The sequence below is a fragment of the Mirounga angustirostris genome, unplaced genomic scaffold (assembly GCF_029215605.1).
Source record: "Mirounga angustirostris isolate CCGP_5_RB_7025 unplaced genomic scaffold, mMirAng1.0.hap1 SCAF_8, whole genome shotgun sequence".
In the NCBI taxonomy this organism is placed as follows: Eukaryota; Metazoa; Chordata; class Mammalia; order Carnivora; family Phocidae; genus Mirounga; species Mirounga angustirostris.
The window spans coordinates 108,530,332-108,555,225 of NW_026991716.1; the positions used below are offsets into that span (position 1 = coordinate 108,530,332).

General features: G+C 41.2%; 1 protein-coding gene across 15 annotated transcripts in view; it reads left to right on the forward strand.

Moving 5' to 3' along the window:
- Positions 1-24,894, forward strand: part of NCOA7 (nuclear receptor coactivator 7) — a 155,888-nt gene that overhangs the window by 106,271 nt on the left and 24,723 nt on the right. For 14 of the 15 annotated variants that reach the window (XM_045865492.3, XM_045865493.3, XM_064598073.1 and 11 more), the window contains 3 exons: positions 568-752; positions 5,107-6,152; positions 6,748-6,916. In XM_045865492.3, the coding sequence (XP_045721448.1) occupies positions 568-752; positions 5,107-6,152; positions 6,748-6,916 (1,400 nt within the window). The remainder of the gene's footprint in view (positions 1-567; positions 753-5,106; positions 6,153-6,747; positions 6,917-24,894) is intronic. The other variant, XM_064598071.1, reaches the window with a different exon arrangement.

The window sequence follows — 24,894 nt, forward strand, 5'->3', positions numbered from 1 at the left end:
TACTGCTTTTTTACTATTAGCTTCCACAGTTTAGTTGTATTTATTTCTGGCTGCAGAAATTTCATATTCCTGTTTGTGTCAAATTTTGCTGAATGTGGCCTTTCTAAACATTTCAGAGAAAAATGTTAGGACTCTCATTTGGTACCATGGCTGTGAGACAGATGCTTCCTTAGCCCAGCACCATGCACTTGTTGGACACGTGGTGAACGTGTGCTGAGTGAGTTGTAAGGCGCCCAGTTCTCAAGTGGGAAAGCACTTGGGACAGCCCCTCCCGTTTACAGGGAAGCAGGGCGTGTGAGACATAGACTTGCAACCCGAGGTCCCACCACAATTGTGCTATGGCAGCAACTGTGCCAGAACTAGGCTCGGCTGACTGCCTCCCCACACGGTAGCCAACATCGCATTTCTGCAGCCGGTTGTCCTAGCCCTCTGACAGGGGACGCGGTTGTCACGGAGGAGACCATGCTTCCCCGGAGTCAACAGAAGGGCAACATGAGTTCATTAAAGCAGCTTGTGGTGGTTGCATTTCTGTCTGTAGTGATTCTGTCCTGTCCCTTTCTCCCACAGGGGGTGGTCGGAGGCGTCATGATTGTTACTCCCAACAACATCATGTTCGACCCTCACAAGTCTGATCCCCTGGTCATTGAAAATGGTTGTGAGGAGTATGGCCTCATTTGCCCCATGGAAGAGGTGGTTTCCATTGCTCTCTACAATGACATTTCCCACATGAAGATCAAAGATGCCTTGCCATCGTAAGAGAGATTTCTTTGTTTACCAAACAAACAAACAAAAAAACCTCGGGTGTTTGGAGAATCAAATACAATTAAAAAGTGAGGGCATTGGCAGGAGTGAGAGATTGTGTAGAGGTGAATTTGAAGGTGGAAGATTTGTGCAGTAAATTTTTTTAAAAACAGAGAAATGAGAGGAAATGGAGATAAAGGGGAAGGTTGAACATACAAAAACGAAAGGAGAAAAGCAAAAATGCCAGCACATAGAAATGGTATTTCTTTGACTTATTTTTCTGAAAAGCATTGCGTGTTCTTAATTAATGAAAGAAGAAATGAAGTTTCTCTAAAGGAATGTTAGGTTGCCAATAAGAGAATAGTGTTTTTCTCTCCATTTAGTTGTTACACAGAGATGTGTTCTTCTCATTCAAATTCTAGGATAGGATCAAATTCCTGACTCATGTTTTCCCTTAATCCTGCATGGAGAGAGCTCAGCGTGGACAGTGTGGGGGCCACTGCCTCTGTATCAGACCACCTGCAGTGGTGTGAAGAGGGAGGAATACTGGCCTGTTTGTCTCTGAAATGTAGATGAATATTACCTTAAGCTTGATTATTTTTGCCTTCTAAAACTGAGGGTGTTTTTGGCAAGAGAGAGAAGGAAGCTCCCCATGAAAAAAGAGAAGGAGGGTTAAGAAAGCTCAGGGAATCGATTCATTTGGAGGGATGATTGGATTCTTGCTGTCACTTTGTCAGTGTTTCTATTTCTCTATGTCCACTAGAAGTAAAAATCTTTAGAAACCCTCAGTGATAGGAAGGTAGAGGGAAAGCAATGGGTCCTAATTGTGCAAAGGGAAGCTAGCCCCTAGGACTTAGAAAAAGAAGGGAAGATAATCAGAGAACTAACCCAGACACAAAGTCCTTAGGGGTTTATACCAGCAGGTTTCCCTGGACTCTCACAGTCCTTGGCGTCTGACGCACTAGGGCCTTACCCAACTCCCGGCATGGGCACTGAAGTAGAATTTCTAAATCCTGCCAGAAGTATCCAAGTGAGAGGTGTAGGAGGCAGTGTGGCAGGCCAGGCAGTTCTGCATGATGACTAAGTCTGGAGCCACACTGTCTGGGTGTCCCTGGCTCTGCCACTCATGGTTCCGTGATCTGCCCGAGTTACTCAGTTCCGTGCCTCAGTTTTCTCATCTGTTAAATGGAATGAATAGTATTCTTCAGCTTATAGGGCTGTTTTAAGAACTAAACGTATTGAGGGATGCCTGGGTGGCTCAGTCGGTTAAGCGGCTGCCTTCGGCCCGGGTTGTGATCCCAGGGTCCTGGGATCGAGTCCCACATCAGGCTCCTTGCTCAACAGGGAGCCTGCTTCTCCCTCTCTCTTCCTCTGCTTATGCTTTCTCTGTCAAATAAATAAAATCTTTAAAAAAAAAAAAAAAAAGAACTAAACATTGATACACCAAGACTCTTAGAAAATAGCCTGATACCTACCAAGTATAAGCTGTTATTATGTGAACCTTTCATTCATTTCTGAAACTCTGTTCATCGTTCTGGGGAATCTTGTCTGTACAGTTGAGGCTTCTACTTCATCTTAGTGCATGCCTCTTGGGTGGCAAGGGTATGCAGATGAGTGGGTCATGGCCTTTGCCCTTGAGGAGCCTGCAGTCTCCTGGGTGCAAGAGACAGATGGAGAGAAGTGATAACTAAGTGTGTTGTATGCGCAGAAGTGCGCACAGCATCCCATGAGGACCCCTGGGAGGGAGCGGCCAGCTGCCTTGGAGTCTCAGGTGGAGGCAGAGAAGAGGACGTGAGGCATTAGTTCTGGAAATAAGGAACGAACATTAGGTTCTCTGTGACAAGAGGAAAGAAGATGAGAATGAGGAGAGATACAGTTCAGTTTAGAAGTGGATGGCCAGGCAAATAGGGCATTTCTTGCCCGATGATTGGGGGGTGGGAGGGATGGGGTAGCTGGGTGATAGACATTGGAGAGGGTATGTGCTGTGGTGACCGATGATGGCTTCTAATGGAGGAATAACTGGCACATCTTCAGCTCAGGATATTAAATATTCTTTTTAATAATAGAAAAGGAAGGTACATCTTTACAGAAAGATTTCCCTCATTGTGAGATTGTGTTTAACAATCTGGGGTACGGGGTTAAAGCTGTAGCTGGAGGGAGAGAGAAGAGTTAAGAATTGGCTCCTACTGTGTTCAGTTTATTTCGAAATGGTGCAGATTCCTGCCTTGGATGCAAGTGTGTGAAGACTTTGCAGTCTAGTGAACAGTTTGTGCCCCAGTCGGCAAAATAGAGTGTGTGAGTGGGATCAGTGTGATATAAAATTAGTATTGACTTCAGAATTCCATCAGTTGTTTAAAAGTTAAAAATAGCTTAAAATTTCATTATTACTAGAAGTTGTAAAACGAGTACAAATGATCTACCTGCAATGTGCAAATCGTTTTTTTTAAGAGCGTGTGTGTGTGTGTGTGTGCGTGTGTGTGTGTGTGTGTGTGTAAGATCTGCCGGTCCTCACCTTCACGCTTCGTATTTCGTGTGTGGGACATTTCATAAGTCCAGCTTCCCCAGACGGAGAATAGGAAGGGAACAACTGGAGGGATTACTGATCAGTGTTAGGTGCCTGGCTGAGTCTAGAAAACATTAACAGTTGTGCCAGTTGGCTCCACTGTGTACTTTGCCCCAGCAGTGCTTGGCAACTGCAGCCCAAAAAACAGTTAAATTCCTCCCCCCTTGGACTAGGTAGATGAACAAGAAGGGAGGGTTAAACAGGGTCGTATAGGAGGCTGAGCAGAGTGCAGTCACATCTGTTCGTGGGAGTCAACTAGGCAGAGAAGGAAGAGATGAGAAGGGGTCTTGGATGTTCATGGAAGAAAGTTTTGCTTAGTAACCAAGTATGTGAAGAGCCGAGTTTCTTTGTTGTAAGACTTCTTATAACCTTTAAGATGCCAAGTTAAATGTGGGGTCCTAAACTGGAAATTAGGACATGTGACACTAGTTTATTTGACTCTTTCATGTCTTGGGGGATGCTAGAGTTGGGTAGGACATTTTTGTGCATGCAGGTTCCTGCAGAACAGAGACACTGTCAAAATCATCATTTAGCATATGGCATGGAGGGGCTCAACACATGTGTATTGAATTGAAATGAATTATGAATTAAAGAAGTTTTTTCAAGCATCTGTCAGAGCCTAACAATTATGTAGGCTACTATTGGAAAAAGCATGGATGTTCCATGCATGTGATTTATAAAATAAGTTTGGGGAGATAGTCTTATAACTTGAGAACTTCCTGGTACTTTGTGGCTTTCTTGCCCTAGTAGTTTCAAAGCCAGAATAATAAAGTGTTACCTGAACATGATCTAGCCTTTTTAGAAAACAAAGTTATTTCTGAAATCTAAAAATGTTATTTTTATAAAGGGTCTTTATATATCTGTGTCTTAACCCAGTATCAATACTAAGGTAAGTGAAAAAAGAGGTTACTCAAAATCTTGCCAGGCATGGCTTAAAAATTATGTTTCTTGACCATTTATTTTAAACTTTGGAGAACATGTCTAATCAATATTTTTGTATAATTCAGATCTGGGTAGAAAAGCATCTATTGTTAAGGGACAGTATGTTTCCGCTAATAAACCAGTGCCCATTGCCATAAAGTAAAATGATATTGTCATGAGTCAAGAAATTAAGAATTTTAACCTAAGTATTATAAGAGCTTACTTGATTTACTTTTCTATAAATTTTAAAGTGTAAAATGGAGCAGGTGCTATATATTCACAATAATAGTGGAAGATTCTTGCATCTCCCTCAGGAGTAGAAGGATATCTGTTATTGGAAACATTAGGTCCAAAGTACTGAAGCTCAAAATTAGGGTTCAGGGCTAGTAATTTGTACAACAGTTAAATGAGTAGCTACTCAGTCAATGAGCCATTCAGATTTAACATAATTGGTTTATATACTATTTTATAAAAAGGAACAGCTTTGAATATTTAAAGAATTTAGGTCATAGTAGTAAAACATTTCCTTTTCTTTGTCCTTTCCTTCATGAATATCAGAAGCATTGTTTCATCATTGAAAATCTGGTGGGTGATAGCTCCATGTTCATAAATGACTTCAAAAATCATTCATGTCCTAGTAGGATATGCAGTTCTCATGGTACTTTGTTTTACCCCTTCTTGTGGCTTATTTATGTTTCATTTTGAAGTCAATTTCTGATTTCATTTCCTTATTCTGAAATCATTTCAACATAAATTTAAGTTGTGGTATATTTATGTTTTAGTTTTTGGTTGGGTTTTGTTTTAATTTTTGCCTTTCCTCCATTTTGTTTTTGGTTTTGTTTTTAACATTCCATGTGCACCCACCATTTTTCCCCCGACAGTGACCTACCTCAGGATCTTTGTCCTCTGTACAGGCCTGGAGAATGGGAAGACCTGGCTTCAGAAAAAGACATCAACCCCTTCAGTAAGTTCAAATCTCTCAACAAGGAAAAACGGCAGCAGAATGGGGAGAGAACCATCACTTCAGATTCCAAATCCATAAGACCTTTGGAGAAGTCAACAGAATACATGCACATGAAGCCCTCAGATGGCTCTCTGTCAGGAAAGGTAAAGACACTCGAGTCTTCTACAGAGGCAACCAGTGGATCTGCCACAGTGACTAAGGTCAGCAAGGAACCTTCTGACACTCGTGCTGCATTTGAATCTATAGCCAAAGAAAATTCCCTTTTAGGGGAAGATGATGACTTTGTTGACTTGGAAGAACTTTCTTCTCAAACTGATAGTGGAATGGACAAAAGAGACACCTCAAAGGAGTGCCTTTCTCTTGACCCAAAAGAGCTAAGGAAGGCTAAGTCCCGCATCATCGGTTCCACTACAGAAATGCAGGTGCAGTCAGCCCTGAACTTTTCAGGAACAGATAATGACGCTGAACTGAAGGGGGCCCTAGATTTAGAAACCCGTGAGAAGCAAGATATAATGCCAGAGGTGGACAAGCAGTCTGGTTCCCCAGAAAGCCAGGTGGAAAACACACTGAACATACATGAAGATCTAGATAAAGTTAAACTCATTGAATATTACCTGAATAAGAACAAAGAAGGGTCACAGTTAACTGAAAACTTGCCGAAGGCAGAATTAAGTGATGGCAAAAGTACTGAGCCAGTGGGAATAGATATCACCCTTAGCAGTTCTCTTCCCCAGGTAGGCGGTCCCCCAACTGAGGGCAGTAAGGAGCCAGATAAAACCTGGGTGAAAGAGAGAGTGTCCCTCCCATTGCAACTGGCCTCTTCTACAGAAGAAAATGTGAATAAAGGGTCTTTAGACACCTCTTCAGAATCTACCCTGGACAACAGCTGCCAAGGGGCACAAATGGATAATAAGTCCGAAATTCAGTTGTGGCTATTAAAGAGAATTCAGGTACCCATTGAAGGTAAGCCACTTTTCTTTAGCATCTTTATATCCTGTCGTACAGTTGGCTTTCTGAAACTTGTCAATACAAGTGAAATTAGAACAATTGTTTGAGAACAGTGTTCTCTCAGTAGAGCTTATCTTTGCTGATAACATTAATTGGGGAAAAAAAAAACTTAGCATTATATAGTATCTATTTTGGAACTTGAACTGTGACATAGATTTCTAGTTCAAAAATAATTTGTTTTTTAATTTCAAGAACTTTCCTTTTCTCACCTTGAATTTCTAAATCTAAAGGGGTTTGAAATGTCTTTGAAGCTATTTCAGTCCTAAACCAAATTGCCTCATGGTGTAAGTGGGTCCTCAGTATCATTCACTGAGATGTATTCTTGTGAAGTGCCACATTGTGTTGGTTTTATGTGATGCAGAACAAACCGAAACATGCAAAGCTTTTCCCTTTTGTGCTAAAGAAGGTCTGGAAAATGTGATTACTTCTAATTTGATGGTGTTTTGGTTTTCTGTCCCTAAGAGGGGATTGGGAACTATTCTTTATAAGTTAAAGGTTTTTCACCAGTATTGTCAATATTGAGGAAGGTTTTTTTTCATGTGTGATTCAGATATACTTCCTTCAAAAGAGGAGAAAAGCAAGACTCCACCCATGTTTCTGTGCATTAAAGTAGGAAAGCCGATGAGAAAATCCTTTGCCACTCACAGTGCAGCCATGGTTCAGCAGTATGGCAAACGAAGAAAGCAGCCAGAGTACTGGTTTGCTGTTCCTCGGGAGAGGTAAGGGTGGGCTAAAATGGGAAATGTTGGTCCATTAGATTCTAATTGCACCTCGATTTTTTTTAGATCTTTAATCTTATTCTTGAATAAGACATTTCTCTTAGTTGTATATTTTAGAATTTCTAGAAGGATATTTTTTTCTGCTAATGAGTGGTTTCAGTTCAGCAAATTTGAGGTCATCTGTGCTGAAACCCTTTTATATACACAGTTGAATTTTAAATGAAAGAAGATTTAGATATTCTCAAGTGCTGGTAATTGGAAGTGCAATTCTGTTAAGAATAAAAGAATGCCATGGAGCAGATCTAAACCTCTCTAAGGACAGGAGAGAGACATGGGTGTAATTCTTAAAGTGCTTATTATTCTAGGGAACTAAAGTTTGTTTTGGCCTTAAGGAGGGAGTGTCTGTGACTCAGCAGCATGAAAAGTGTGATATGGGCTCACCTGCGTGGGTTTCAGGGACTGTACTCTCTAGAGAGATTTGTATTTTTAAATTGCCAAAGAAGAAGTGTTATTGGTTATATGAGTCTAGGAGAGCAGGGATAATGGCATAGAAATTTTTTAGCAGTACCTCATTAAGGACATCTTTATAATAGAAAATAATTAGGAGATACTATTTTTAGAAAAAAATAAGTGTTTTCCTTTTGTATGTGTGGTAGAATAAAAATGTCTTTACAAAGGTCTTGCAGTTAGTTTTCAAAATTGTAAAACTCACACATTTTTCCTCTTTCTACCTGGTCATTAACATTATCATCTGGGCAAACCTCTTGGCTAACACACCTGCTGAGAACGAATATACTCAGCAAACTTCCTTAAGCATGAACTGTTAATAAAGCAAAATTAAATTCCAAGCAAGAGCACACCTTCTGGTTGATTAGTATCCAGAATACTTCTCATTGAGGGAGTTGCCCTGTTTTAATAAATTATAGTTTAACAGGAAAAATAGTTAATAGGATTTTAATTAATGAATTTGCCAATATCTGTTCCCTGTCTTAGATACAAACCCATGTTAACATGGACATTCAACATAATTTTTGTGTTTACGTATTATACTTTTCTACCTATGCCTGCAACTCCCACGGTGTTTCATGGAAACTTTCAGGATATTGGGGAGATAAAAAAGAAAATGAATGTCTTTTATTACTTAAAAATGTTTCAACAGAAACAATGTAAATTTCTGAAGCCCTGTTAAAATCAGCATGCTAAAATCAAATTTTACACTCAGCAATTCCTTAGAGATTTAGGCCCACTCCTGATTTTATAGATGAGGAAAACAAAGCACTGAAACTTTTCAGCCACGTTGCTGGTGATGTGGACTTACAGGGTCTACCAGAAAAATTACCTGTTATATGTATCACTTTTTCTTTGGGCAGATGTATTGTTTATAATATGAGGAAATTGTGGGCTTTTTCCTATTTTATTATCTTTAATGAAACTGTACAGGGCGCCTGGGTGGCTCAGTTGGTTAAGCGACTGCCTTCGGCTCAGGTCATGATCCTGGAGTCCCCGAATCGAGTCCCGCATCATCGGGCTCCCTGCTCGGCGGGGAGTCTGCTTCTCCCTCTGACCCTCCTCCCTCTCATGCTCTCTGTCTCTCATTCTCTCTCTTGCAAATAAATAAAAAATTTAAAAAAAAAAGAAAGAAAAAAGAAACTGTAGACACCAGGGACTCTTCTAGAATAAGTATAGCAATCCCACACATGTAGTTATTATATTACTGTCATTTTTTAACCCAGAAGAAATCTGTAATGTTGAAATATTTCTCTTTGATCTCTTATACGGGTGGTTTTTGTGGGCCTTTAATTTTTTAATTTTTTAATTTTTTTGAGAGGGGTGGGTTAGGGGCAGAGGGAAAGGTAGAGAATCTCAAGCAGCATGGGGCTTGATCTCAGGACCCTGAGATCATGACCTGAGCTGAAATCAAAAGTCCCACGCTCCACTGACTCAGCCACCCAGGCTCCCCTTGTGGCCTTTTTAGAGTGGGTCACTTTTTGAATTCCATTATATTGTATTTTATGTACTTAGTTTTCTTTCTTAAACTAATGCATTAGCCAAGCATTTTCTGGGAAGTATTATATCTCACTATGTTATTGATGGATTTCTTTGTAGAGATGTTAGGAAATTTTTGTTTTAATTGTTCTTCTATGTGTTTCCCTTTCTACCTATCCTACAGGAAGCCACATTTTAGTTTAAGACTGGGAAAGATGGAGCAGTTCTATAGTTAATTCCCACCTAGAACTCTCAGGTGCAGAGTGAGAAATAAGAGAAGGTTGTTTTTATTTGCAATTTATGAAAATCTTTCGAACTTCAGGCTCAACCAAGTCCTTAAGGAGCTAAGCCGTGGCATGCAATGCTTTCCTCATTTGTGGATTGAGGAATGATCATTTCTGGATTCCCTTGCTACATCAAATGGAGCAGTTCTACTTGCTTTTCTATTTACTGGATCCCTGCATCCATTGGAGTTTCAGGAGCAGAGTGAGGTCCCCCTAGCAGTGGCTCCCTTTCAAGGTTAAAGTGTCCTCTCATAGACCTTCCGAATGTGGCATGTTATTCTCATTGGAGGTCTCTTTGATTCCTCCAGTGCATCAAAGCTCCTTGTCACAGGAGATTAATATTCTGATGTTGACATAGCTTCACAGATGTGTTTCACTATTCCTCTCTGTTGTTCCTGATATTTTTAAAACATGTTTGTTTTTTCCCCTTTTGTTATTATTACTAAGAAATTAACTCTACCAAAATATTTCCTTCTTCACTTACGACGTGCTCTGTGGTTTCCACGGTGCCATCACCAAAAGAACAGTCTACCAAGTGAGAAAGTGGGGAGGGCGGGAGGCAGGGGAAGGAATCATATAGTTGCTATTTATCTTCTTTGTTTGGGTTTTTCCCCCTGCAATCCTTGTTATTTCAATTTTAGATACAAAACTCCCTAACTACCTAATAAGGGTTTTGTTGAACTTGGTCAAAATTGTCAGAAGATGTGACCACTGTGGATCCCGCAAAGCTGGTGATTTCCTCCTACACACCCATACACAGCTACTTGAGACTTGTGCACATTCACTGAGGATGAGGTGCCTGTCAACTTTAAACCCTCCCTGTCTCCCTTGCAGCTTGCAGAATCACACACTTTTCTTCCTGAGGAGGACAGTAGTCTGCTTGGGAGATTTGCCTTGTCCAGAACCTGGGGCATCCAGGCTTTTCCTGATCTCGCTCTTGGTGTTCATTTAAGCTTGAGGACGGTAGATCGTTTCACCTTATATTAATCGTCTAGTACAGGATTTCTCAGCCTTGGCACTGTTGACATTTGGAGCTGTTTAATTCTTTGAGGGGATGTCCTTTGCATTATAGTATGTTTAGCAGCATCTGTGGCTTCTACCCATGAGAAGCCAGTCGCACCTCCCCAGTTGTGACCACCAGGAGAGTCTCCAGACCTCGCCTGGGGGAGGAAGTTGTCTGAGGGACAAAATAGCCTTACACCGAGAACCACTGGTCAAGTATGAGACCATTAGACCGGTCCTATACACCATTCTGAAAGTGATTATGAACCATGATAGCCAAATAATTTAGGGCTTTGACTACTTAAAACTTTTGTTATACTCAGTGGTGTTCACAGTAACTTACTGATCTGCATATACTTTGTTTCCTTTACTCAGCCCTAATATTTTTGCAGAGAATTTCATTAAAATTTTTTAATTTAGTTATTAAACTATAGTTTTAGGTCTATAGAAACAAGACCATTGCTCCTAAAGAAATAATTATCTGGAAGAAAATCCTAAATTGATAGAATACAACAAACGAGAAGGTCTGTGATATTGACAAGCATGTATTTTTGCCCCTTTACTTTGCACTTTACTTTGAACTTTCTATTGCTCTGGCCGGTGGAATGATGAGTCACAGATTCAGGCAGTGATGGATGAGAATTCCTAGGAATAGTGTGCCTTAGAATGAGATACTTTATCCATTTGAAACATAGTTTCTTAATTTGGAAAATGGGCCATTGTGGAGCATTAAGTAATTAGATCATGTTTGGACACTGAGTGCATTGGACCTGGCAGGTGTTGGGCTAGTTCTAGATAAGTAAGATTGGGAGTCTACCTTTAGAAGCTTATTAAAAGCTCTTGAAACGGTTCCTAGTACTTTTTAGAGACTTTATATGATTGTATTTCATAGATTTGGATACTGTTCTATGTGAAAAATGTAATTGTCTTTTTTTCTCAATACTAAGATTATTTCTTTCTTTTTGGAAGAACCAATAATTCCTGTTCATATTGAAACATCTTTTTATCCCCAATTCCTTATGATCTCAATTCGTGAAATGTTTTATAATAATTGATTTCATATTATCCAACTTTTAAAATAAGATGGAAGTAAATGGCAGGAATTATGTAGAATTTGCCAAGTCATGCATAAATGTTAAATCCAAACTGAATGAATTGGTTAGTGTGATTCGTGTAATAAGTAAGGTAATAAGAGAAAGGAAAGGGAGAGCCTGTGGATGTTTTAAAAATTTTTTAAACTTGAAAATAATTATGCTAAGATAATTTTAGCAACACTTGAACGCACATGTAAGTTGGGGGGAAGCAGAATCTATTTTGCAGTCTGCTTTTTCCTGCACTTAATGTTACACACATTTTCTACATGAAATAGTATGTTATTATATGTATACGAACAACATAGTTAGCACCCCTAATACATTCCCTGAATGATTTAATGATGCTCCTGCTTTTGGATATTAGATGGTTCCAAATTTTTTGCCATTAGAAGCAGTGTTACATTAAACATCTTTATAAAATCCTTTAGGTAGTCTTACCAAGTCAGAGGATATGTTTAAGGCACATGAAAGTGTGTAACAATTTATATACCACCAGCATGAGAAGGACCCTTTTCTCCACATGATGGGAAATCTAAGTCCTATGATTCTTTATCAGTTTGGTAAGGAAGCAAATGCAGCTTTAAAATCATTTTTGTTTTGTTTTAAAGATTTTATTTATTTATTTGACAGAGAGCATAAGCAGGGGTTGCTGCAGAGGCAGAAGGAGAAGCAGGCTCCCCGCTGAGCAGGGAGCCCATTGTAGGGCTCAATCCTGGGACCTTGGATCATGACCCGAGCCGAAGGCAAATGCTTAACTGACTGAGCCACCCAGGTGCCCCTTTAAAATTGTTTTTGTTTTGGGCTCCCTGCTCAGCAGGAGTTGGGCTCCCTGCTCAATGGGGGAGTCTGCTTCTCCCTCTCCCTCTGCCCCTCCCACCCCTGATCATGCTCGATCTCTCTCTCTTATTCTCTCTCTCTCTCTCTCTCTCGCAAATGGATGGATAAAATCTTTAAACATAAATAAATAAATAAATAAAATCATTTTGTTTTAAAGTTGATTGCTTGGGATGTGACATTTGTTTATATAAAGTAAGTTCAATAGTGGCCTGAGGCTTTTTCTTCTAGGTGACTCCTTTAATAATAAAAATTTATTTATACCTTGATATACAAATATATATTTAATAATTATTCTAAAATACCATGTTCTCTAACCAGCTTCTTATTAAGATCAGCAAGCACTTTGATTTATATACGATGGTTGTATTTTGTGCCTGTCCACATTTAGAATAAACTCAAGTACAAGTTAAGTTGATTCTGTTTTAGAAAGCATGATATTTTCTTTTGTAATGTCAAGAATAACTGATGTTCCTGAGCATTTTATGAAAGTTGAGTTGTTTAATGCTTTCAAAATTATAATGAGTAACACCCATGAGCGCAGGTATCTGTCCTTTTAGAAGGTGCTATCCGTGTTGTGTGCATGTTTCTCACATCCAGTCTTTGGGCAGTAGTAGTACTTCCTGAGTTATAGATTTTTTTTTTTTTTTAAAGATTTTACTTATTTATTTGACAGAGAGATAGACAGCACAAGTAGGCAGAGTGGCAGGCAGAGGGAGAGGGAGAAGCAGGCTTCCCGCTAAGCGGGGAGCCTGATGCGGGGCTCGATCCCAGGATCCTGGGATCATGACCTGAGCCGAAGGCAGCCGCTTAGCCGACTGAGCCACCCAGGCGCCCCATGAGTTATAGATTCTTTTTGTAGAGTTCTGCATGGTTGCCTAGCCCAAAGCATAGAAACAAGTGTTCAAGATCCCATTTTTAGGAACGGTGCCTTTTCTTTAGGTCAGCATTTCCCTCAAAGGTATTCAATGGAAACCCATCCCATGGACAAGTAATAGGTGTTTTGTAGTTAAATATGGTCCATAGTCAGTGTTCATCTCTATCTAGAATAGATTTATGCTCATAGTTGGTATTCTCTTAATACGTTTTTATAGGAATTTCTTAGTTTAATTTTCTGTTTTCCATTTTTCCTGATATTGGGATAATAGAATACAGTTGATTTATTTTATCTCTATTTATATTTTAATTCTGTGAGATTACTTGGATATTCATATATATAAAGATTTATTTGTATTTAAAGACTTTATATATATATATATACATATATATATATATAGATTACATTAGTCTGATTTCTGTCAGTCTTAAAGTCTTTACTATAGTACATAGAATTTGGGATTTATTTCCCCTTTTCACATTTCTAGAAGTAGCAGCCACACATACAAAGACCATATATGTAATCTTTTGGTCATCAAAGCTATTGTATTGTTAGGAGTGACTGGTTGATGGCAGATCCTGGTCAGGATCTTTTAACCATCTGTGTATCTTCTTCTCATTTTCAAACGTGTTCACTCTTAGCTTTGGAATATTTAGAGTGAAGCTTGAAAGCCACCCGTACTGAGCTTTTCATGATGTGCCATCTGTCTGAAGTTGTATTCATTTTTAAACCATGAGTCTAAGCTTCTTTGGAGCCTGATAGAATTCTGGTGCCTGAATCACAACTTTATAAAGTGCATCAGATTATTCTGGTTAAACACATACTTTTAAATGATGCTCCATTGATACCTTCATCATCCAAAGCAGGATTGCCGCTCTTAAGGGGGGAATATCAAAGAAATTACGAGCTCAACATTCAGTTTCCCCAGCTCTAAGTGAGAGAGGGTTAAGAGGGCAGGCAGAGTGCTCAGTCCATGCCCCCCTTAACCCTTTCCTGGCATGGTACTCTGGATGGTTAGCTCACTTAAAAGTCATGAGAGTTTTGTGAGGCATGTAGTGTTATTCCTCATTTTACAAACGAGGAAAGTGGGACGTACTGGTTTTCAACACCTTGCTCAAACTGGCAAGTATCAAATCCATTTGATTTCAAATCCCATTCTCCTAAATAGATACTAGAGCAGGCAGCTGAAACTGCCTTAATTATACCCTTTATTTAGGCTGACAAATCACTGAAACAGGGATGGGAGATACTGCAAACATTCAAGGTTTTTTCCTGACGAGCGAGGGAATGAAAATTTGCAGCATCCCCAAATGGATTCATATCCTTGGGCCTTGCCGAAGTGCTCTCCATCTGACTAAATGTGTTTCACTAATTATGAGGAGAGGAAGTGACTGATATTTTATGGATGATACTCCATGGGTGCTCATTAATTGAACTGAGGTGGTCTAATGAGAACATTGTATAGAAATAAAGAGCTTGACTAAAGTGTCCTTTCTTTAATATTAGGTAGTTTAACTTAGTTGCAGCCTGGTTCTAGCATTGGCTTATTATTAGAATGAACTTTTATGTGCTACGGTGGTTATCTGGTCCCAAACAAACAGAACACTACAATATTCCTTGCTCTGAAGCTCGTCTCACAAGATCCAGTTACTTTATTTTACATGACTCTTCCGTGAACACAGTGCTTGAACCTAAACTGTGGCTCCCTATTCTCTAGTTCCTCCCCTTAAAATCTATTTTGTTACCTTATAGCCAAAATACTCTTCTCGGGGCGCCTGGGTGGCTCAGTTGGTTAGGCGACTGCCTTCGGCTCAGGTCATGATCCTGGAGTCCTGGGATCGAGTCCTGCATCGGGCTCCCTGCTCGGCGGGGAGCCTGCTTCTCCCTCTGACCTTCCCCCATCTCGTGCTCTCTCTGTCTCATTCTCTCTCTCAAATAAATAAATAAAATCTTTAAAACAAAACAAAAAAAATACTCTTCTCAAAAGGTCTTTTGATTGTGTCACATTGCCACAAAAAATATCCTAAGCCTTCAGAATTAAAGTCTAAACCCTGTGTTCATTTGTTAAAACTCTTTACGTACTCACCTACCTTCCTCACTTTTTCTTCATTTGCCTGAATCTGTGACTTTACTAAGATTGGTCATTTTATGGGTTTTGCCTGCGAGGCCTAGGACCTTTCTAGCTTGGCATCTTTTAAAAATACTGTATTCCTGAACTCGGGTGGTTCCCCTCTCTTCTCTAGCTGTGCAGATCCTTTGTTTCCCAAAATAGTGCCCCCACAATGATCTCTTCCCCAGACTGGCAGTAACCGTCTTTTCTCAACCTACACTTCATGGGTGAACAATCCACAGACACAGAGGCACTGAGGGGGCAGGGGAGGAATTGAAGTCTGGCACCTTTTCCTCTGACAGGAGCAATCTTAGTTTCTAAATTCAGAAATATTGAGGACTAAAGCCTGTGAAGGAGTATGTTCTGTCTCATAGAGATGAAAGCCTATAGAGTTAACAAAGAATCCATGGCTTAGATGCGAGGGTGCCAAACTTAGCTTTGTAATAAAACCATCTAGGAGCCTTTAAACAGAGAGAGTACCCAGGTCCTTCCCTGAACATCCTGCAGCTTCGGATTTGGAATGGAATTCTAGAATCTGGGAGGTGTCCTCCATTTTATGATAAACAAAGGGAGATTATTGTGTTCTTATTTTACCCTAACATTCTATAGCATTTGATACCATTGACCATCATCCATTTCTTTGACACCCTCTATCCTTCTATCATTCCTTCCCAGTCTTTCCTTCTTGTTTCCTCATGAAATGTTAACCCTTAAATGACCCTTTCTGTTTCTCACTATATATACAATTGCCTGCACCTAATTAATTCTTTCTTATATGCCAATCGTGTCCAGCTATCTTCAGTGTAGAACTTTCTATTGAGCCCCAAACACATATATACCGGATAGGTCTCAATATTTGGATCATTCATGGATTAAACAAACTCAAGGCAGATCATACCCTACACTGGGGTTCTTAGTTCTTCTTTTGTCCCTGCCAGTGTCCCCACAACTCCTGCCTCCTGTTTTCTCCATCACAGTAACTGATACCACCAGCTACGCAGTCCCCAAAGCCAGAATGTGGACAGAATCTTGCTTTTCAGTCATCTTCCCACATTGGTCCGTTACCACATCCAGTTTATTCTATCCACTTACTATCACTAGAATCTCTAGCTCCCATTCTGACCCTTCTGTGGACACCTGGCCATGTTTCAGTGGTAGGAAAGGTGAATCAGATTTATTGACTGGCTTCAATAATAATAAGTGACTAATTAACTGGCTTCCTTGGGATGACCAGCCTTTCCTCCCCATGCCCAGCCCCATTACCCACCTCACGTACATACATTTATTGATTCAAATGTCTCGTCTAAAAAATGTTCCCTGTCTGGTTTAGATGTAAGGTACCCCCACCTCTGTCATAGTACTTCCTACACTGTTCTACAGATGTGGACTACTTGGGGCTTTTGACACTGTGTCTTATATTGTGTCCGAAAAACAGCATAGGATCTAATAAGTAATATACTCCTAAATGTTAATTGGATGGAGGCATGAATAAATTAGCCTATAATCTCATAGATAAAAATATTTAAATACCTTATTCCTTATAACTAAAATAATGCACAGACTTTATATACTATTTAGAAAAATACAGGAAAGGAAAAAGGAAGAGAAAGCTCAAATTTGTTACACCAAGCTAACTACAATTTATTTTTAGTTTTGTAGACTTTTGGCCTTTTTTCTATGTATCAATTAATGTAATGATAGTATGTGTGTATCTGTCTATATCTGATAATTGTGGGTATGTAAGCTATTGTATTGTTAGGAGTGACTGATGGCAGATCCTCATCAGGATCTTTTAACTATCTGTGTATCTTCTCATTTTCAAAAGTAAACTGCTTTTACTTAAATGTATCTTTGCCATTATATGTTGAGCATGCATTTAGTTTGCAGCCAGTACTTTTGCAGTAACAAGTAAAAATTATAAAAAAGAAAACTGATTCTCTTATTAAACTAGATTTACAATGGAAAAATGTCCAAATCATAAGGACCATCATGGAGACTAAGCAAAGTGCTCTCAAGAGCATTTTCCTTGGAGAAAAAAGAACAAATTAAAGGAATCAAAAACTAACCTAGTTTTCTAGCATGAAATCTTTAACCATAGTTAGTGCTGCATTTTCTGATCAGAAGTCATCTTGCTTTTAGCAGGGTCAGGGCTAAATTGAAATCTTTAATAACTGTCAATGCCAGTAAGACCATAGTGTTAAATAGTCTTTAACTTTAAAGTACTGTACTTTCTAGAACAGTTTAGGCCCTACGTAGCCAAACCAGAGATATTTCAGAATACAAGCCCAGTAATTTTCAAGTATAACACATATCATACTATATTCTTATTGTGATGTTTTCAGGTAAAAGTGTAACTATGAAAGAAAAAAAAAAAGGTCTCCAAAATAATCCCTAAAGGAATGATCTTTCTTTGTATTTAACACAAGTTTAAGTTCTGGAAAACTGCTGAACAAATATAAGTCATAGGATTATTAGTCACTGATATCAATATTTTTTTTTAGTGCTTTAAAATAATGCTTTAAAATGTTGTGAAGTGATACTGCTTCCTCTCATTCTTTTTCTGGTCACCTTACCTTTTGTCTCATTAACTTAAAGTTCTAGAAATTCATCATCACCTTCCAGAAGCACTATTAGGCAGCCACCCTTCAGTAATTTCAGTAACCAGCTTTGGCAAATGTCTTGAGTTAATCAGTGACTCTGTAGCCAGATCCAAGTTCATGAAAAAATAACCCCCTTCATAGGAGCTCTTCACCGTGGTGGCTGTGCTTTCTGCGGGAGGAGTGAAAACAGCACTTCGGAGCGTAGCTCGTGGCCTGTTCCCACTGCAGAATAGTTAATGCCAATGGGTGCTGCGCACACTGTTTGGGAGTAAGTATGCAGAAACAGTAATTATTGCAAGCCTACATGCCTGCAGGAGCCAGATGGAGGAATGGAGGGAGGGAAGCTTGGGGGGCCAGTGTTAATTACCTGCCCTAGGGAACAGCTGCCAAGTACCTGTGTACCTCCGTGCCTCAGAGCTGAAATGCTGCTATGGGGGGACGTGAGCCTGGTGTTGCTTGATCTTCCCATCTTTTTCTTTTTTTTTTTTTTTAAAGATTTTATTTATTTGACAGAGAGAGAGACAGCGAGAGTAGGAACACAAGCAGGGGGAGTGGGAGAGGAAGAAGCAGGCTTCCTGCCGAGCAGGGAGCGCGATGTGGGACTCGATCCCAGGATCCCGGGATCATGACCTGAGCTGAAGGCAGACGCTTAACGACTGAGCCACCCAGGCGCCCCTTCCCATCTTTTTCAAAAGAAGTTGAAATATGGATTATGTGTGTCAAATCTCCCCAATTTTTAAGTATTAGCCACTGTTTAATTAACAAAGAAAAGTACAGATGCTGAGTCCAAGGCTGTGTATGGGCTGCCAGCCTATTCAATGCTCCAGGATTGATATTAATAGGAATTTCTAGTTTTTACTTATTTGTAAGTGATCCTTTTTATAACTGTAGTTATTGTTCTGATCAATGATTCTCAAAAGAACTGTCCTATTATTTTTGATGAACCAGGACAAAGAAGCATATTTAGTTGGTATTTTATAAATAAATCTTCTTTTTATAAACACACTAAGACCTTTTAACAATGGGCATTACAGCAGGGCATTACTAACCGTTGGTTTCATTTAAAGTTGTAGAATATTGAATCTGAAAGGGACCTTACAGGGCAAAGAAAATGACCTTATTCATATAAGGACCTTGGGTCAGGCCACTGAGGTGGGTTTTAAGAGGTGGTAGTTTTCTAGTAACAACCTCTGGGGTCCAGAGTGCTTTGCCTTGTTGGGCTTCTGTGGCTGTATTCAGAATGGAGCCTGGGGATGTTTTAGATTGAAGTGCACTGGAATATCTTTAATTTATAATCAACAATACAACGAATGGTGGGACTGCATATACATATATTTCCTTACTCCCTGGGTCACATTCTTATTCTCTTCATCTCTTTCCTTATCTTACTATTTCCCATCTCTGTGCCATAATGTACTCTAAAGTATGCTTCTAATATAATAGCTGTTAAATTGTTTGATGGTTCCTGCTTATAATTTTTAAATCATGTGGATGGTTGGGGGTTATATCTTGCTGTGTGTAGCCCCAATTTCTTTTCCTAACAGTGAAGTGACCCTTGATAAGACAAGAATGCCTAACTGCTTCGGGGTCATTTTGGTCCAGTTTGTTGGTGTATATGGTAGCAAGATTTTAGATAATCACATGGAAGAGACTTTGTAAAAGGTCTGTCTGAAGGTAGATAGAACTTCCTTATACATTTAATGCTCCAGACACCTATATGAGGAGCTAGGTTTTCTTACCTTCTTCATTTTAGAAGCTCAGAGAGATTAAGGAACTTTCCCAAAGCCCCCAGCTAGTAACAAATGGGACCAGTTCAGGTCTTTACCTTAGACATGTGTGCTTTTTCACTTTGCCTCACAACTATGTTAAAAAAAGAAAAGAAGAAGAAAGAAAAAAGGTAACCGTAAACAAAATCCCACCGTAGCTAATTTTGAGAAAATAGATTGTAATTGTGCCTAAAGCCCATATACTTAAAGTATGAATAGTAATGTTTTATTCCAAGCATCAACTCAGATTTTTCATCAGGTTTTTTTTTTTTTTTAAGATTTTATTTATTTATTCATGAGAGACAGAGAGAGAGACAGAGGCAGAGGGAGAAGCAGGCTCCCCGCGGAGCAGGGAGCCCGGATGCGGGACTCGATCCCAGGACCCTGGGATCATGACCTGAGCCGAAGGCAGACGCTTAACCGACTGAGCCACCCAGGCGTCCCTTTTCATCAGGTTTTATATCCCTCAACCCTACAGGTTTTTTTTAAGATTGATTTATTTTAGAGGTGGGGGAGGGCAGACGGAGTGAGAGAGAGAGACACACACAAGCAGACTCCCTGCTGAGCATGGAGTCCGATGCAGGCTCAGTCTCACGACCCTGAGATCATGATCTGAGCCAAAACCAGGAGTCTGATGCTTAACTGACTGAGACACCCAGATGCTCCTCAACCCTACGGTTTTGTCCGTGGGGCTAACCATAAAGAAAAGGGTGAAGCATATTCATTGAGACCATGAACTGACCTGAGGTTGATCCTGGGTCCACCCCTAACCTACTGTGTGGTGTTGGTCAAGGTAATCTGTGTAAGCGTTGCTCTTCTTCCATTAAACAGAAATGATACCTATAGTGGGTACCTCCTGGTGTTAATATGAGGAAAAAATGAACTTGACCATGCACTTAATGGAAGTTATCTGTGCTGCTCCTATTGCTGTTCCTTTTCTTAACACTTTGTTGCCCCTGAGGTAAGGCTGATGCCCTTCACAAACTGGTATCATTGACCTTCTTAGGATTTCTCTTCCATAGAGGACAACTTTATCTGCTAAACAGGGATTTGTGACTTGAATATGATGTCTCCTTTGGGGTGGATCCCTAAAACAGCCTTGTGTTGACAATAAAGACCTTTGAAGTTTATGAAGAAATCTGATTAAGCCCACATTGGTAATTAGAAACCCTAAACAAAGCCCGAGCGCCAGGTGTTGGTCTCGACTGTTGCAGGATGGGTTGGCCCTAGTTTGGTGTCTGGAGGAGTATGTATGGCGAGCTGCTCCCCGTGTCCGCTGCCACGTGTGGGGCTGTGGCCTTGATCAGCTTTTGGCTGGATCACTGGCGTAGCCTTTGTTCTGGTACAGCCTTTGTTTCTAGTCCTATCTTTCCCTGCCCTTCTGTACTTGGCTCCACAGCGATCTTTCTAAACCAGAGACCTGGCCAGGCCGCTTCCTGCAAAAGCCCTGGCTGGTGTGTCCACAGTGCTCTCGGTGGTGCTTCACTCGTTCACCCACTTCCTCCCAGTGTCCCCATATCTGCGTGCCGTCTGTACCACTGTTTACTTAATAGTTGTCTTTAGGGGACTTCTATCCATTTTTATTTACTTAGCCAATCTTAAGTAAATACGTAGCTATTAAAATAAGGTCCTCTGTGTACCCTCTGACGTCACTAGCGCCGTCCCTGCTACACTTTGGGAAACAGTAGCGGCAGGATAAGGTCCAAGCAGTTTATCTTGTGCTCAGGACTCTCCGTGACCCACCCGGTGACACAGCCCCTCTGGCTCTTTCTTTCTCCTTTCCTGCCATCCTGTGAGGCAAAGACTTAGTCTTGCTCTTTCATTGCACCCCTCAGGAATTCCCACTCTGCACACCTCCCAGCTCAGATGCCCACTGGCTTCTGTCGCTGTGTTGTTGGAACTGTGTCTGGACTTTTTGTTGGCTTCCTTCTACCTGAGCGCTCTAGGGCAGGGCCTGGGTCCCCTGCATCTCAGTGGCCCTGTCCTCATCACAGAACCCTCTGGCCAGTGACCCAACTGCATTGCCCTTCTTTCTCTCGACCGTGTCCACTCTGCCCTCCTTTTCTAGCATCGCCCTGCTCTTGCGTGCCATGTCTTTTTGCACATGTTCCCTGCGGGAGAATGCCATCTCCTCCCTTCCTCCTGTAACTGCCTCTTTCCCCTCCCTCAACAGGCAGAGTAAGTAACTATGAGCCCTGGCTTCCCTGACCCCAGCCTGAGATGATTCTCCTCCAGGCTTACCCTTGTTGTCACCCTTCTTAAAAAAGAAAAAATAAATAAAATAAATAATAATAAAGAAAAGAGGCATGAGAATGGATGTTGGAGCCAAGGTGCAAGAGCATATTGCTGGAACAAAGAGCACATTTGGGAGACGGGCACAAAACCAAGCTCTCAGGCATCCCCAAGGAATTTGAATTTACCCTAAAACCTCCAGGGAGACATTGGAAGGATTTTACACAGCTGGGTGAAAGTGATCAGATTTGCATTTTGCAAGATCACTTCTGCCTTCCTGTTGTCTCTTCTTGGCTTCCTTCCAGGACCACTTCTGCTGTTTCCTCCTTACTACTAGCTTTCCCAAGACCCAGAGCTTGACCTCATTCCCTGCTCACGTGTTTACCACACCCGCTGCTTCAGGACAACCGCCCGTGTGGCAGTAATGACTGGCACCCGGGTTGGCTGGGCCGGAGGTGTCCTGAGACAGCTGAGGCCAGAGAAACCCAGTGACTCATCAGAAACAGGGTGAGTTACTGAGTGGGTTTCAAAAAACCATCAACAGGCTTTCAGAAGTCAAGACAAATGATGCCTGAGATTCCGTCGAGTTTGACAGTAGGTCACTTGTAAGAAAATCCGTTTCACTGAAGTAAGGAGGGGAGGGAACAAAGTTAAAAACTCTGCCTCCATCCAGATAGTGTCTGAGGCAGGTTTAACAAAGGGCATATACTAAAAGGTTAATACAATCAGAATGGAAGAATTCAGGAACGAAAAGAAGTTGGGAGATACGCTAACCCAAATGTTAACAGTATGTTCTGAAGGGAAGATGAGGTATGGGAAGGGAGCTTTAGGGAGAAACAAAATCCAGAGGCTTTTATGTTTAAGGATAGGGAAATGCAAGTGGGTTCGTGGATTAAGATGAAGGGAATAAAGGCATGGAGAGGTGGGGTGGAAATAATGGAGGAAATTTCACCAAGCATTAGGACTGTCGAAAATACAGACAGGAGGGTTAAAATGGGTAAAAGAAAAGTTCCTTCTTCCAAAGAGAAGGATGCTAAGAGGGACAGTGAAGAGGAGTACATTATTAGGATGGCACAATGGAGAATGTTCAGAGAGGAAGGCGGGTAGGAGAGAGAGCTTGCAAAAGCAGAGGTCTGGAATAGCCACTGCTAGGAGTAGTAAAGGAAGTGAGTTAGAGGTGAGTAGGGAGCCCCATGAGGGAGGGTTTTCTTAGCTGATGTTAGGTGCCTTTGATTTGTAATGATCCTTAAGCACAAATAAGAAAACCCAGCAACATCCATCATCCCAAGGGAGTAGGAGTCCGCAAGATGATTTCTGTGAGGTGTTCGGAAGGGCAGGTGTAGTAGGAGGATCAAAGGTGGACCTCTAGGGGACGACAATGAGGTTGAGATGGAAAGATTGGCCTGAAGTGTGTGAATCCAGGAGGGGCTCCTGGCTGGGGAAAGAGGGGGAGTGGGGGTCAAGGTGAGAATAGAGGTGGTACAGAAAGGAGGGAAGGGATGGGTGAAGGGAAGGCAGAAGGACAAGGAGGGGACTTTGAGGCCTGTTTCCAGAGGGCAGGGTTGACTTCTGGGAACTAATGACCAGGAAAACCCAGTTAGCCAAAAAGAACCATTCCAAGAATTAGGTTAAATAAACTTAAATAAACTTACAGTCACTCTAATCTAGAAGGAAAAAAGATGAAGTCATATCCTCTTCCTTGCTCCCCCCAGTTAAACAGTTAAATAAAGGCTGGAGAATTGTGCAGAAGTGGAGCTGGAAAGGGGGACGTCGATTCCTTCCATTCGGTCTCCAGAGGCCTAAGAGTTAAGTAATCAGATTGGTTCCAAATGAACTTTAATTTTCTCTTGTGAAACAGGCCATGTTAATTCTTCATTCCTTTTGGTTTGCCGTCAGAGGATAGTATGAGGACTTGGTCTACGTGAGAGAAGGAGATTTTATGTGGGAGGCTATTGTTGAGGGAAATAATCGGGGTGTGCTCGTGCTCTGAATATCTGAGAGAAGAGACACGAACATTTCCCATCAGGATGCCTGTTTGTGGAACATATTTTTGAGGTTTCTCATCTCAACTTACCTGAGGCTTCCCAAGGTTGGGGGGACTTTGTTGGCGGCAGAGGTAGAGCTTCCCACCTGAGACAGGAGGGAGGCCATTCGGGGCTTCTGTCTTGCGTGTTGCAGCCAGTGGAGAACCATTCCCAGAGGCATGGCTGAGGTGAGGCGGCTGCCCTGTGATGTTGCCCAAGCATGGAGCACAGTCTTGGCAGTGCTGTGAGCCTACTGATGGAAGGTGGAGGAGGAAGAAGAGCAGGTGGGCAGCATGTGCCTTAAGGGCCACGTAGGGCATCTAAGTAGTATCTTCGTTAATGAAACCCAAAGCCAAGGAAGTAGTTGCCCTATACTCTGAGACCTCTGACTGTGGACAGGTACAAAAATACACCGTCCTCCTTGGAGTTCAGCATTCATAAAAGAAGAGGCAGTCAGCTTAGATGGGCTGGAATATTTCCAGAGATGGGGTGTTTGGGCACATCATTCAATTTGCTGAGCCTCAAACTGGGCATAGTAATACTTGCCTCTTAGAGTTACTGTACCATTGAAGGTCCTCAAAATGGGGAAGCACATCTTTTCTTTTTAGGGTCACTGATATAGCTCATCAGCATTGCTTAAAACATAAGGTCGCTTCTGTGTTTAATATTAAAAATGTTTACGACTCTGACCCTCTTTTCTGTGATATTTTGAAAATACCTCTTTCCTCCTTTCTCGTTACTTCTTTCTACGGCTGGTCCAAGACGCCCAGGGCTTACCCAGGTTAAAGGGCCAGCTCTGGCTGCTCTTGACACGTGGCTGCTGCAGAATCGGACACTCGCTCTGGCAACAAACAAAGCCAGAGGCTCAATTCACCAGCCCCTGGAAACCCAGCAGTTCCAAGGGAAGAGGTTGGGGAGAAGAGGCGCTCTTACCAAGTCACCCCAGATTCCTGCCCCAGGCTGAGATATTGCTTCTAGAGAGAATGGCACTGGCAGGCAAGAACGCTTTATGCTAAAACTGACCTTGTTGCCCTCCACCCCAACTTGTTACAGCTCCTGAGAAACTCACACATACACATATGACGTATGTAGCCATTCCCTCCCATGGTATGCCCAGAGTGGCAGATGGTTTGGTCTAAGTTTTACCAACAGCACATTCTGTCCAAATG